The sequence below is a fragment of the Micropterus salmoides genome, unplaced genomic scaffold (assembly GCF_014851395.1).
Source record: "Micropterus salmoides isolate LMB-PRFRI ecotype aquatic unplaced genomic scaffold, ASM1485139v1 Ms_hic_scaffold_1, whole genome shotgun sequence".
Lineage (NCBI taxonomy): Eukaryota > Metazoa > Chordata > Actinopteri > Centrarchiformes > Centrarchidae > Micropterus > Micropterus salmoides.
In genome coordinates, this window is record NW_024040040.1 from 55,690,091 (window position 1) to 55,705,090 (window position 15,000).

General features: G+C 46.1%; 2 protein-coding genes across 2 annotated transcripts in view; one reads left to right on the forward strand and one right to left on the reverse strand.

The window, feature by feature from the left end:
* Positions 1-14,341, forward strand: part of LOC119897305 (NACHT, LRR and PYD domains-containing protein 12-like) — a 50,906-nt gene extending 36,565 nt beyond the window's left edge. Inside the window, 6 exon segments of the mRNA XM_038710919.1 lie at positions 9,719-9,892; positions 10,208-10,381; positions 11,957-12,130; positions 12,286-12,459; positions 12,536-12,708; positions 13,969-14,341. Coding sequence (XP_038566847.1) covers positions 9,719-9,892; positions 10,208-10,381; positions 11,957-12,130; positions 12,286-12,459; positions 12,536-12,707 — 868 coding nt within the window. The 3' untranslated portion in view covers position 12,708; positions 13,969-14,341.
* The window catches only part of LOC119897314 (NACHT, LRR and PYD domains-containing protein 12-like), a 609,009-nt gene that overhangs the window by 77,431 nt on the left and 516,578 nt on the right, over positions 1-15,000 (reverse strand). The window lies entirely within an intron of this gene.

Below are 15,000 nucleotides of genomic sequence, written 5' to 3' on the forward strand. Positions count from 1 at the left end.
AACTTGATCAAGATGAGCGGCACAGTCTCCTCACGCTGCTCCACGTTTTCCATCCAACATTACAGAAGGTCCCAGCGAGAAGCTCGCCGTCTGGAAACTGTTGTTCATCTTTGACGGCCTGGATGAAAGCATACTTTCATTGGATTTCCACACAGTGAGGTTGTGTCTGATGTCACACAGAAGTCATCAGTCAACCTGCTGCTGACAAACCTCATCGAGGGGAATCTGCTTCCCTCGGCTCTCGTCTGGATAACTTCCCCGCCTCGGCGGCCAATCGGATCCCTCCTTCGTGTGTCGGCAGGGTAACGAAGTACGAGGCTTCGCTGACGCCCAGAAGGAGGAGTACTTCAGGAGAGTCAGTGATGAAGAGCTGTCCAGCAGAATCATCTCACACATCAAGACCTCCAGGAGCCTCCACATCATGTGTCTAATCCCAGTCTTCTGCTGGATCACTGCTACAGTTCTGGAGCACATGTTGACTACAGAGCAGAGGGAGAGCTGCCCAAGACCCTGACTGACCTGTACTCACACTTCCTGCTGGTTCAGATAAAGAGGAAAGCAGAAGTACGATGAGGGACATGAGACGAGTCCACAGGAGCTGACGGAGGCTGACAGGGAGGTTCTTCTGAAGCTGGGGAGGCTGGCGTTTGATCAGCTGGAGAAAGGAAACCTCATGTTCTACCAAGAAGACCTGGAGCAGTGTGGTCTTGATGTCACAGAGACCTCGGTGTACTCAGGAGTTTGTACAGAGATCTTCAAAAGAGAGAGTGTGATCTTCCAGAAAACAGTCTACTGCTTTGTTCATCTGAGCGTTCAGGAGTTTCTGGCTGCAGTCTACATGTTCCACTGTTACACCAGCAGGAACTCAGAGGTACTGGAGGACTTCCTGGGAAGGACTGGGACAGTGAAAACAGTGACTGTTTCCTGAAAGATGACAATAATCATGATTACCCTTCCGTGGATGTCTTCCTGGTGAGAGCCATGAAGAAATCTCTCAAAAGTATAAGTGGCCACCTGGACCTGTTTGTTCGCTTCCTTCATGGCCTCTGTCTGGAGTCCAACCAGAGACTCTTAGGAGGCCTGCTGGGTCAGACAAAGACCAGTTCAAGAACCATCCAGAGAGCCATCAACATCCTGAAGGAGATGAACAGTGATGAGATCTCTCCTGACAGAAGCATCAACATCTTCCACTGTCTGACGGAGATGAACGACCACTCGTACATCAGGAGATCCAAGAGTTCCTGAAGTCAGAGAACAGATCAGAGAAACTCTCTGTGATCCACTGCTCAGCTCTGGCCTACATGCTGCAGATGTCAGAGGAGGTTCTGGATGAGTTGGACCTGAAGAAGTACAACACATCAGAGGAGGGACGACTGAGACTGATTCCAGCTGTGAGGAACTGCCAAAGAGCTCGGTAAGTCCAGATATGAATGACAACAATAGTATTTAACAGTTGGAGCCATCATTATTGGTTTGTTGTATTGCGTATTGGATTGTGTAGCCATTGTATCGTTAATCTCTGTTAAGCTGTAATAGTCACAATTTCAAATCTTACAGACTTTCTGGGTGTGGACTCACAGAAATTCACTGTGAAGTCCTGTTATCGGCTCTGCAGTCCAACCCATCACATCTGATAGAACTGGACCTGGGTTATAACACTCACCTGAAAGATTCAGGAGTTGAATGGCTCTCTGCAGGACTGAAGAGTCCACACTGTGGGCTGGAGACTCTGAGGTGCAGAATCTTGTCCCATTCACTTTGAAGGTCTACACAACATCAACGGTGATTTATAAAGTTTTCCTTTCTTTGCAGGCTGACAGACTGTCAGATCACAGTTGAAGCCTGTGCTTCTCTGATCTCAGCTCTGAAGTCTAACCCCTTCCATCTAAGAGAGTTGGACCTCAGTAAGAATTTTGTGCAGATTCAGGAGTGAAGACGTTTTCTGATTTTCTACACTCTCCAGACTGTAGACTGAAGACTCTGAGGTCAGACTTCCAGATTCTTTATAAATCACGGAAAATGGTGAGGAAATCACATTAATTTAGTTCTGTTGATGTAAAGTAAGGAGAATTTTCTCCTAGTATGCTTGGGATCCTGTTGCGTTACAATAAGCCTCTCCCACACTTTGAATAGTGAAAAAAGAAGGAAAAACCTTTATCTATATGTAGTTTTTTTATTGCCTATTTGTGAACAGGTTGTTACTTCACAAAACTTTTTGTACTTCACATAACCTTTATGTGCTGAAGCCTGTCAGACTAAAAGGATATGATAGCTTAAGACAAAAACAACGGTCAACTTCAAAAATGTGTTTAAGTCATGGAGAGACCTTCATTTGTTTTGGATATAAAAACAACCCAGAGTAGGCTTTCATCCTATTGGACAGGTAAACTAACATAACTGCAACCATGTGAAATGCATTGTGATGTTGTGCTTTAGTTAACGTTAACTTGCCTGGTAATGTCAACAGTTGTTAACATTATCCGTTGCAAAATACTATAGTTGTAACATTATGGCTTGCCACATTACTTCATCAGCTAAGCAATTAGGGCTGCAGCTAACGATGATTTTAGTACTTGAAGCTTCTACAGAATATTTCATCGATTCATTGATGCCTCGTTAAAAAAGCACTTTTGCTTGGCTGTGACGTTACAACTATGGTTGCCACCGGTCCTTTAAAATACAGAATCTAAATAGTGCGTCCCGTTTTGAATCAATATGGGTGGGATGATTTGCATGGGATAAACCGCGTCCCGGGTTTGTCTTTAATGCAGCTTCCCATGCAAATCCCACCCGCATTCTGTGAAGACTTGTCCTTTTCTACCCCTGATTGGGCAATATTTGTGGCAATATTCGCTGCCATTTTTGGTTTGATTAATACAGTCAGTTTCAGGGCTAATGGGAGTCAGGGAAGGGGGGCGGCAAAAGTGTGAGAAATCAAATAACCTACTTGATGAGTATCAAGCCACAGTAACTGCACAATTTGTCGGCCAGTGTTCTGTGTGGTGCACATTGGCCTGTCAGACGTGTGACAGCATGCCGAGGCAGTGTAATGTTTTACGGTGGACGGACGGTAACATTACAGAGTTGTTGTTTTCTTTTAGCTTGACTATCATAAGTGCAATAAACAACAGTAATAAATGTTCGTGTGAAACAGTGTGCTATATAGTTATATGGATTAAACAAAGCCTCGATGCAAAGAATTTGCGATGCATTTTAGTATTTGAATTAATCAATTTAATTAGAATCGTTTGAGCCCTAAATGCAATCTATATAACTATCTACTTACTAAAGTGTTTTAACCTGCAAGAAATAAAGTAATGTTAAAGAGCAAATGTGGAGCGATTTCTGCCGATGTTTGCTTTCGGAATATGCCATTTAGATTAATTGTTGATATTCAATACTCAGGTACACAGCTTCTTTACCATTCTCAGTCGCTGTAATTTATGTGACCCACATATTATACTAATGCAACATAACGGTGCAGAACAACACTACAGTATTGTTACTTACTGCGGTCTAACTGGTATAGCAGCACAAGAAACTTGAATGGCAAAAGTGTCACCTCGAATAGTGCCATCAGGCCAACTGCAGGGTCATCAGCCAGGAACAACCCTTCACTGATGTTTTGCTCCATTATTCCTGGAACATCTTGGGATGGTGAAGAAATGGTAGGGATGCCCCCTAGTAGTAGAACATAATGCCTAAGACCTTTGCCTACCACACGGCACACACAGCCAGCTCCCTCATGGTCTTTCTCAACTTTGCCCCCTTGATGCTCATGGTCTTCAGGAAGCACTGGGTGATTACAATGCTGATATATCAAGCTGATAAAAATATTACTGTAATGTAGCAGTGTGAATTTACCGGAGTTTCCAGCATTATGTGTGATGCTGTTTCCTGTTATGTCTCTGTTTTAGTTCACGCTTGGAAACATAGTAGTTGCAATCTGAAACCTTATCACTAGAGGCCACTGAAAACTACACATGGCCCCTTAAAAGGTCCTATGTAATGCTTAATTTTAGGCTCATACTTTTATTTTGGGTGTCTACATGCTTTAATGATCAAAAAACACATTCTTTTTCTCATACTGTTTGCTGCTTGAGCTCCTCTATTCACCTTTTGTCTGAACACTCTTAACACTTTTAAGCTACTGACGTTTTCCCACTCTGATTGGCCAACTTTCCAAGCCTTGCAGAGGGGCAGAAACGTCTCGGGTTACGTATGTAACCCTGGTTCCCCGAGAAGGGGAACGAGACACTGCGTCGGTTACGACACTATGGGAACGCCTCTAGGCGAAGCAGGTCTGAACGTGAATGAAATCACTCCAATCCTATTGGCTTGTTGCTAGAACGGTAAGGTGTGACGGAATAACCGGAGGAGTATAAAGCACACCTGTACACACTCATCATTAGCTTAAACTATGAAGCAGGCGCTTCAGGCGGGAGAGATGCGGCCGGCCGACACAGTGTCTCGTTCCCCTTCTCGGGGAACCAGGGTTACATACGTAACCCGAGACGTTCCCCTTCGAGGGAACTCGAACTGCGTCGGTTACGACACTATGGGAACGAGATACCCACTAAACCGTGCCGAAAACCCCGCCTGCCCCTGTGTGCAATAAAGTGGCACGACTAAGAGGAGAGCGCACGAGTGCCAGGTGCCGAAGGAAGGTCAAGACTGTAAAACCGAATGAATGTGTGCGGAGTGGCCCAGCCAGCCGCTAAAAACATCCTGCAAAGAGGCCCCGGAAAGGAGGGCTCGAGAGGCCGCCATGCCTCTGGTAGAATGAGCCCTCACAGCCACAGGTGAAGGCAAACCGCGCACCTGATAGGCCAGGGAAATAGTCTGAACAATCCAGTTGCTAATCGTATGTTTGGATGCAGGGAGCCCAGCCCTGGGGGACCCAAAACACCTAGCAGCTGGTCAGCCTTCCTCCAACGGGAGGACCTCAGAGTGTAAATACTCAGTGCTCTGACAGGGCAGAGCAGATGAAGTCTCCCGTCCTCCGCCGTCACATGAGGTGGAGGATGAAATGCCTGCAGCACCGTGGACCCTGCCGCACAAGAAGGCACTTTAGGGATGTATCCTGGACGAGGGTGCAGGATAGCCCTAATATTCCCCGGGGCAAACTCCAGGCTTTGCGGGGAAACCGAAAGCGCTTGGAGATCCCCCACCCTCCTCAGAGGGAACCTTGGACCGAGTCGCAGGTCTCATCCTCCGGGCACCACGGAGGAAACGTACAACCAAGGGAAGTTTCCCCAAGGACCCCTCCCTCAAAGGGGTGTGGAAAGACACATACACCTTGAGGGTGGAAGGGGAAAGACCAGCAGAGAACCGGTCCTGGAGGAACTCAAGTACCTGAACCACCGGGAAGGTAACAGGGTCCACCGACCGCTCCCTACACCAAGTGGAGAAAACACTCCACTTCAGGCCGTACATCCTCCGTGTGGACGGGGCCCTGGAGCCCAGGAGGGTCTCGACTGCTCCGGCTGTTAGACCCGCCTCTAGGTACTGTGCCCCCTCAGGGGCCAGACCCACAGTCGCCATATGGCGGGGCAAGGGTGAAGAACCCGGCCCTGTGCCTGGGACAGCAGGTCTCTCCTCAGAGGGACCCGCCATGGTGGGCCGTCCAGGAGCGACATGATGTCCGAGAACCACACCCGGGTTGGCCAGAACGGGGCTACGAGCAGTAGGCCGACATTGTCCTGGCGGACCCGCTCCAGAACCCCCGGGAGCAGAGCGACTGGGGGAAAAGCGTACAGACGTAGCCTCGGCCACGAATGTACCATGGGTCCAGACCCAACGGGGCTGGAGGAACGAGAGAAAACCATAGTGGGCAGTGCGTAGTCTCTTGAGACGCAAACAGATCCACGTCTATGGGGCCGAACTCTTCGCACAAGAGCTCCACCACTTCGGGGTGAAGTCTCCATTCCCCGGGCCTCAGCCCCTGCCTCGACAGCAGGTCTCCCTGATTCTGCGTCCCCGGGAAATACATCGCCCTGAGCGATAGTAACCTCTGCTGTGACCACAGGAGGATCTGACGCGCCAGTCTGTCCAGAGGGCGCGAGCGCAGACCGCCCTGGTGATTCAGATAGGCCACCACCAGTTGTCGGAACGAACCAGGACGTGGTGGCCTTGGAGATCGGGCAGGAAACTCCTTAGAGCCTGGAACACCGCCAACATCTCGAGACAGTTGATATGCCACTCGGATTGATGCACCTGCCAAGATCCCCTTGCAAAGCGGCCGTCCATGACCGCGCCCCAGCCCGTGAGGGAGGCGTCTGTCGAAATAACCAGCCGACGACAAGACCCTCCCAGCACGGGTCCCTGGGACAGGAACCAAGTTTTCCTTCCAAACTGATAGGGAACGAAGACACTTGCGCGTAACCCAAATCAGACGGAGAGGATTTCCCCTCGGGGAAAAACCCTTGTTCCTTAGCCACCACTGCAGGGGTCTCATGTGCAGCAGTCCAGATGGTATTACGCTGGACGCAGCCGCCAGGAGACCCAACACTCGTTGAAAGTGTTTCATAGTGATGGCGTGGCCTAACTTCACCCCTCTCACAGCAGCCAATATGGTGTCGACACGTGCCGGAGACAATTGTGCCCGCATCGTTGTCGAATCCCATACAACCCCTAGGAACGTAGTCTGTTGGGTGGGCGCCAGCACGCTCTTCTTTGCGTTGTGCCTCAGCCCTAAACGCTGCAGATGAGCCAGAACGACATCTCGATGCCGAACCGCCAACTCTCGAGACTGGGCCAGGATGAGCCAGTCGTCGATGTAGTTGAGAATCCGGATGCCCTGGAGCCTCAGCGGGGCCAGTGCTGCATCCATACACTTGGTGAATGTGCGAGGGGAAAGTGCCAGGCCGAATGGAAGAACCCGATACTGGTAAGCCACACCCCCGAAGGCGAACCTCAGGAACTTCCTGTGAGAAGGACGGATGGAGACGTGGAAATAAGCGTCCAGTAGATCTATCATGACGAACCAATCCTCGGATTGGATGTGCGACACGATGGCGGGGATGGTGAGCATCTTGAACCTGAATCTCCTCAGAGACCGGTTTAGAACCCGCAGATCCAAAATTGGGCGCAGCCCTCCGTCCTTCTTGGGGACTACGAAGTACCGACTGTAGAAGCCGGCGTCTCTATCTGGGGGGGAGACATGTTCCACGGCCCCTTTCCTCAGCAGAGTACGAACTTCCTGTCCCAACACCGGACCTTGCTCCGGGCGGACCACAGTCCAAACCACCCCGTTGAATTTTGGAGGGCGGGTTTTGAACTGTAGTCGATACCCATGTATGGCAGTGCGCAGGACCCACGGAGAAATGTTCGTCAGGCTCCGCCAAGCCTCTGCAAAGTCTGCCAACGGAACCAGCCCCTCGGGGCTGGTGGTCGGTGTCTCGTGTGATCTTCTGGTGGATCCCTGAAGCCCCAGAACGGCAGGGGGAGAGCCGCCGAAGATCCACGGTGAGTGAGTCGGGACGCCGTCCGACTGCAGACCCTCGGGACAGGCAGTACGGCGTGGACTCGATGGTGGCAAGTGCGTCCTGAACGTGTAAACGGCGGGATAACATCACCTGTTGCCACGGCAGAGGGGACCTCGGTCAGCCTCCGGGGGGGGAAGAACTCCCCTACCCTGGTCTTCAGGACCTCTTCCCTGAGCTCCGTCGGGACTGGATGACGGTCCTCAGATCGCATCTCTCAGAAGGCTAACCCCCATCACATTGCTGTAGTTCAGTGATCGGGGCGTGGAAAGCCATGTAGAGAAGGGTCTGCCCCATGATTTACTCAGTTCATCATGTAAATCAGGAAAAAATGGCAGAGATCGGCGTGGAGGTGGTGCGTGGTGCTTAAGAAACCTTTCATCAAGCTTACCACTAGCCTGTGGTGTCTGCTCCTCCTGTGGCCAGTCGATGTTGAGCTTAGCCACGGCTCTAGTCACCACCTCCAGCAGCTCGTCATAGTCGGGCGCAGCCTGATGACGTTGGCCTGACATCCGGAAGTCATCGTCCATTACGGCCGAGCACATCCACCTCCTCGGAGTCGGATTGCTGCAGCGTCTCCGGATCCAAACCGCGAGCGGGAGAAGCCGAGAAACGGGCTCCCGAACGAGGGAAGGAAGCGTCGGAGCCAGCCGACGAATGTCGGGAAAAAGCCTCAGCCGTCCCGAAATCCTCCAACAGATCACGCTGTGAACCCCATGAATGAAGCCGCCGGGCCGCCTCAGCGGCCGCCGGGCCCGCACCACGGGGAGAACACATCCGGCCATCCTCGGAAAAGAGAGCCATGCAGGACCTCAGTACCCGCACGGAAAGGGTTTCGCAATGGCCGCAGGCAGCCCCCTCGAGAGCTGCCCGGTGTGCTCCATCCCCAAACATGAGACACACATCTCATGAGAATCTCCATCCGTGATGTACCGAGGGCAAGAAAAAAACACACCTTCTGTACCTCTGATTGCCGGACATGCTGGTAGACTTCTTCCTCAGGTAAGACATACTGCTTGTAGGACTGGAGCTTTCTTCAAACAACATACAGAGCGCCTGCTGAATAGAAAAAAGCTAATGATGAGTGTGTACAGGTGTGCTTTATACTCCTCCGGTTATTCCGTCACACCTTACCGTTCTAGCAACAAGCCAATAGGATTGAGTGATTTCATTCACGTTCAGACCTGCTTCGCCTAGAGGCGTTCCCATAGTGTCGTAACCGACGCAGTTCGAGTTCCCTCGAAGGGGAACTAACAGGCACAGCACAGAATTGGTGGAGATAAGGCCTGATAATCAGTGAGACTAGGCCTCACTGATTTCTAAAAAAAAAAAAACTTTATTCCCTGGTTTTGGTGAAACTGGGTTGGATTTTATGCAGAAAATGTTTTTTTATGTTTTTCCCTCTGTCCTTGAGCTGCTCTGCCTCAACTTTTGGGGATTCGTGGTATGTTAGTTACCATTTACTTCACCCATTAACTACTGCTAACAATAGCTGCGACTAGCTAATAAGCTCACCAATGACACTATCATAAAATACAGTCTGCATTATCATCTCTAATTCTTAATTCTTATGTAAGTTTTAAGTTTCATCTTATTTTTTTTTTTAGCAAATATCTCCTTTCCTCTTGCTCACATTGAAAGTGAATGCAATGTAATCTGGGTTGAATAAAGCAGTTGTCATACATTGTTGGGGAATTGGGAATTGTTGGATCTCGTCCCTGCTCAATATAAAACATGCAATGAGAGGACTTTTTCATGGATTGGTGCTACATAAATAAAAGTGAAACTGAATGCATTTGAAATAACACCTGGATTTTAACATTTACCTGGGCAGTTAAAACTTCTGAATTCCAGAGTGAAAACAACAGACTTAAAATGAAATAATGAACTCTATATTTATGTTAATATGTATCTCTATAAAAACGAATCCTCTATTTCATGAGGACTGAAGAGTCCACACTGTATTTTATGTAAGCACCAGTATTGACTAACAATTAGATAAAATATGGATATAATGGGTGGTGCCATCTACTGCAGTGAAGGGCTGAAGGAATTCCTTTGCTGGGCAGATCCATTCTTCATGTCAACAATGGAAGCAAATTCAAATGGCATGTTTGCACACACAGAAAAAGAATGAGAAGTGTGTTTTTTCATAGTTTGGGGGTCTTTAGACACACATTTGTATCATATGGCACATTTAATGCTTAAGGTTTCATGCTGTGTTCTCTATTTAGATTAAGATCCTGCAGTTTATCAGAGATGACCTGTGCTTCTCTGGCCTCAGCTCTGAAGTCTGACCCCTCCCATCTGAGAGAGCTGGACCTGACCGACAACGAGCTGCAGGATTCAGGAGTGAAGCTGCTGTCTGCTGGACTGGAGAGTCCCCACTGTAGACTGGAGACTCTGAGGTTTTGCATCTTAACATGTCAAAGGGGTTACCCTTTCTTCTTAAACATGTGGTTGCTATAAAGCTGTAGGTAGCTGTTTTCTCTGTTGGAGTATTTTTTTTTTTGTCCTTTTCAGCATTTGTGGGGATAATAATAATGTTAAGCCAGCATAAACAAATCACAGTTTTAGCAGTTAGAAGTAAGAAAGCCAATAAGCAAATTTCTCAAAATGAGGATTCCTTTGACTAACTGCAGCAATTAATTACAAACAAAAACATATGTACTGTTAGAGATCAGCTGTGCTTCTCTAAACTGAGTGTTTATTCCATATTACAGACTTAGTTGCTGTGAACTGACACAGATTAGCTGTGCTTCTCTGGCCTCCGCTCTGAAGTCCAACCCCTCCCATCTGAGAGAGCTGGACCTGAGTAAAAACAAACTGCAGGATTCAGGAGTGAAGCTGCTGTGTGATTTTCTGGAGAGTCCACACTGCAGACTGGAGACTCTGAGGTCAGACATCATATTTTCCTTCTGTGCTAAGGTTAATATGACGTGAACGTTGTGGCGACACTAAACTGCAGACAAAAAGCTGATTTTATACGGATCCACACACTGTGTAGCGGGTTGCTCATTAATCAGAAGGTCAGCGGTTCAATCCCCGGCTCCTCCAGGCTGCATGTCGAAGTGTCCTTGGGCAAGATACTGAACCCCAAATTGCCCCTGGCTATGAATGTGTGTGAATGTTAGTTTCTGTTTGAGCACTTAGGTTCAGTGTGTGAATGGTGAATACAATGTAGTGTAAAAGCGCTTTGAGTGGTCGAAAAGACTAGAGAGGCGCTATACAAATACGGAACATTTAAATTTACACTGAGTATCTTAATCAACTGCATAGGAGAAGTGCAGAAGTGCAAACCCTGTTCACATGCAATTTTAATGGTCTATTTTTCTGCATATTTGGTCATATGTTAGCTCCAAGTTCCTGTCCAGAGTTGTGGCGCACCAGTCCATATTGCAAACATAGCTAGTGGTGATGGCGCATAGATAAGATGCTTGCCTTTGGTCTGGGAGACCTGGATTCGATTCCCACTGTGAGACATCCACCATTGTGTCCCTGAGCAAGACACTTAACCCCTCGTTGCTCCAGAGGCGTGCGACCTCTGACATGTATAGCAATTGTAAGTCGCTTTGGTCAGCTAAATGAATAAATGTAATGTAAACCAAAGTCTGTCACTTGCAAAGCAACAAATCAACATGAGTCCAGCTGTTACTGGCAGTGACCTCTGAATTAATTCTACATCCGACCTGTTACAGAAAGATCTGGTCTGTATATCAAACAGTGCAGTAGCCAAAGCTTAGGGCACTGTAGGAATGAACAACAAATTATAAAAATAAATGTTTTAGAACTCTTCTGACTAGGGCTGCAACTATATATTATTTTTGTAATCGACTACTCTTGTCTATTGTTTTGTTCGATTTGTTGATGGTCAACGATTATTTTTGTAACCCCCTAACACTAATTAAACCATCTACCTAATTAAAATATTTCAAGTGAAATACTGATATACTCCACAGACTAACTAGCTACTATTAGGTGGGCAAAGTTTACTTTTTAGAATGAACACTAGTATTAACGCGAGGGGAAAAAAATAAGGAAGAAGATGAGACAGGGTAGCCTACTCTTATAATATATATTATATATATATATATCAATGATTTACTATTTAACGCTCTGTATAACTGTGGGACCATTTGGCTCTGTAAGCGTCACTTTCTGGCTGGCTCACTAACTATCTCTGCTGGCGAACTTCTCAATCCTGAAAACATTTGAGCACATTTTCAATTGACCATCAACTTTCGTAAAACCATGCCAGTACTCATAATCTACACAGATGATTTCTCGTCTCAAAACTAGGAATATTCTCAACGGGATTGCTATCTCAACCATATACAAAATTTATGGAAAGACTTATGGACAATGAAATTCCTTGTCAATTAATTTTTATAATCAACGTCAATTATGCTGACTAATCATTTACAAGCAGGATTTCTACATTTTATAAATTACTACTGTCTTTTTTCATTTAGACTGGTGCTCTGCAGGTTGTCAGACATCAGCTGTGCTTCTATGGCCTCAGCTCTGAAGTCCAACCCCTCACATCTGAGAGAGCTGGACCTGAGTAAAAACAGCCTGCAGGATTCAGGAGTGAGGCTGCTGTCTGCTGGACTGGAGAGTCCACACTGGAGACTGGAGACTCTCAGGTCAGCTGGCAGAATGTCATTCACTTGCAGATTTAAAATGAGTAAAGGTATATTACATATTTTATTACTTGTGTATAGGTGGCAGCTCAAAATATGGTGCGCGATGAAGATTGTATGTACAGTGTGAGTAACTGAGTGTTTATCCCATATTACAGACTTAGTTTCTGTGAACTGACACGGATTAGCTGTGCTTCTCTGGCATCGGCTCTGAAGTCCAACCCCTCCCATCTGAGAGAACTGGACCTGAGTGACAACACGCTACAGGATTCAGGAGTAAAGCAGCTGTCTGCTGGACTGGAGAGTCCACACTGTAGACTGGCAACACTGAGGTAGATTGTTTTTTTTTCCCCCTCAAGCTTTACTCTGGGTGCAGTCTTAAAAAAATGTCAACATAAATTTCTCTAGGTTGAAAAGCTGTCGGATCACAGATGAAGGATGTACTAATTTGGCATCAGCATTGAAGTCCAACCCATCCCATCTGAGAGAGCTGGACCTGAGTAAAAACAGCCTGCAGGATTCAGGAGTGAAGCTGCTGTTTGCAGAACTGGAAAGTCCATACTGCAAATTGACACTTTGAAGTAAGTGTCCTCAGGTGGCTCAAGCCCAGATGTGTAGAGAGGAGTAACAAATATACATGAAAACTGGGTCTAAAGAAACAGGAGACAGCTTATGTGCAAAAAATTAAAGATATTTATTAACAATTAAACAATACTCATACGACCATAAGAGTAGAATATATAGGTTTTAAATAAAAACACAGAAAACACTTTTAACACCCTCCCTCCTCCAAGGGAGTATTTAGGAGAAGATGAATGCAGATGAATTAAGAGATTAAAGTGATGTGTGGTAATTGCAGAAATGCAAACTTAATTATTACAGCATCACCTTGAGGTCAGAGAGTGTCGTTATATATGCCTACCTAGAGTGAAATTCGCAACCCACCTGCCCATTGTTGTTTCCAAGGTTTAAGGGTTTTGCTGCACAAACACTTTTTAGCAGAGAAAAGTAATAGGAAATGTTCATGGGATCCAGGTAGAACAGAAAAACTGACTCAGTGAGTAATTGAAAACACACCACATGGATAAAATCACCATTCTTGGCAATTGGGACTTGGTGAAATGGGGATTTGAACTCTGATCCTTCCCAAGAGTAGGTGACTGAACCACTGGTGACAGTTGGCTTTTATTCACCTTCTCACAAATTGAGGCAATAAAATCACATGTCTTAGAATGATAATTTTGTGGGTGTTGTAAACTCAGCTCTGAAAAAATAGTCTGCAATACGAGGGCAATTTAATGTAGTGTAATAAAGATTCGACATTTCAAACTCAATTTTCAGTTTTAAAAAGAGAGAGTTTTAAAGAGTTTTAAAACTTTTTTTCACACTTGCGCACACCACTTTTCAGATTACCATTTACAATGTTTCAAACCTGGAAAACAAACTAATACACCATATAATTCGAACTTTTGTTCGTTTGCATGCCTGGGCACCCACCTCACTCAGGCTTGGACCCCTAAGAGACTAAGTGCAGGAAGTTTGTATGCTAGCCTGCCGGGTTAGTTTCATTATCTTGCTGAGCTTCTTTCTATGTATTTCATCTCAGGATAGTTTATCATTTCTATCAGTAAAGTGTTAAACAGTTTATTGAAAAGCTTTATTAGCACCATCGACTCTGAACTCTGTGTAAACACGGAGTAGTTTATACTCTGATAGAGGAGCTTTAATAAAATAGGATGGTTTGAAATGAATTGATTTTGTTTATTGTTTTGTTAATTGCATGTGTGAACAGGCCTTAAGTAAAAGCATATGTCTGCTGTGTGTTGTCTTGTCTCTGTCAGATAGCAGTTATCTCCGGATGGTATCAGAGGGCTGAGGTGTGTTCAGGAGCTGCAGATGAACTCAACACTTTCTGAGATTCTGAATTTTGAACTGGAATAACACCCCAACAGGACAGGTCCAGTTTCTTTCCACAAGAAAAAGTTTCTGCTTAATTAACTTAAACTTATTTTTTAGACATTTCTAAGATAAAATAAGCTTTTTGAAAGCAAACATTTTCAGATCTGGGAAGTTAAAAGAGGTCATATTTTGCTTTTTGGCTTTTCCCCTCTCCTTTATTGTTATATACCCTTTTTGTGCATGTAACAGGTTTGCAAAGTGAAAAAGCCCAAAGTCCAGAAAACTCTGCTCTGAACTGCCTGAAAACAGCTCGTTTGTAATCCAGCAGCTTCCCTTTCATCCCGGCGACTCCCTTCCAAACACTAGCTACCCTCCAGGCTTTTGTTTACAGATTAAAAACTCACCACTCTGAAACTCTCGCTCCAGTCCATGTTGCCAAGCTGGTCGGCAACATGTACAGTTGAACCCGAGCTGTTTACCGGCTTCTCGCTGACCCGCCCTTCTCTGATTCTGATTGGCTAGTAGTCCTTACATTTACATTTACTCATTTGGCAGATGCTTTTATCCAAAATGACTTACATTTGAGGAACAACATACAATCATCAACAGAGCGTCAAATACAGATCTACAACTGACAATACATACTAGTAAGAGCAGCAATAAATACTACTAAGAGCTCACAGTACATATCACATTAATGGGGTAGATACCGAGGGAAGGAAGTAAGAGTTAGCAAAAACAGTGCAATAATAATTGTAAGGGGATAGAAGAAGAAGAGCACAGGAAGTGCATGTTGGTTCTCCGTGAGAGAGGGACGCCGCTGCTCTGATGGCGTAGTAGCTCGTTCCACCATCGTGGGGTCACAGATGAGAACAGCTGTGACTAATAGTCCTTAACTAGGAACTGAGCATGTGCAACTCCCAACAAAGATCATTTAACCCCTGAATAAGATTTTTAACCTGAAAATGAGCAGA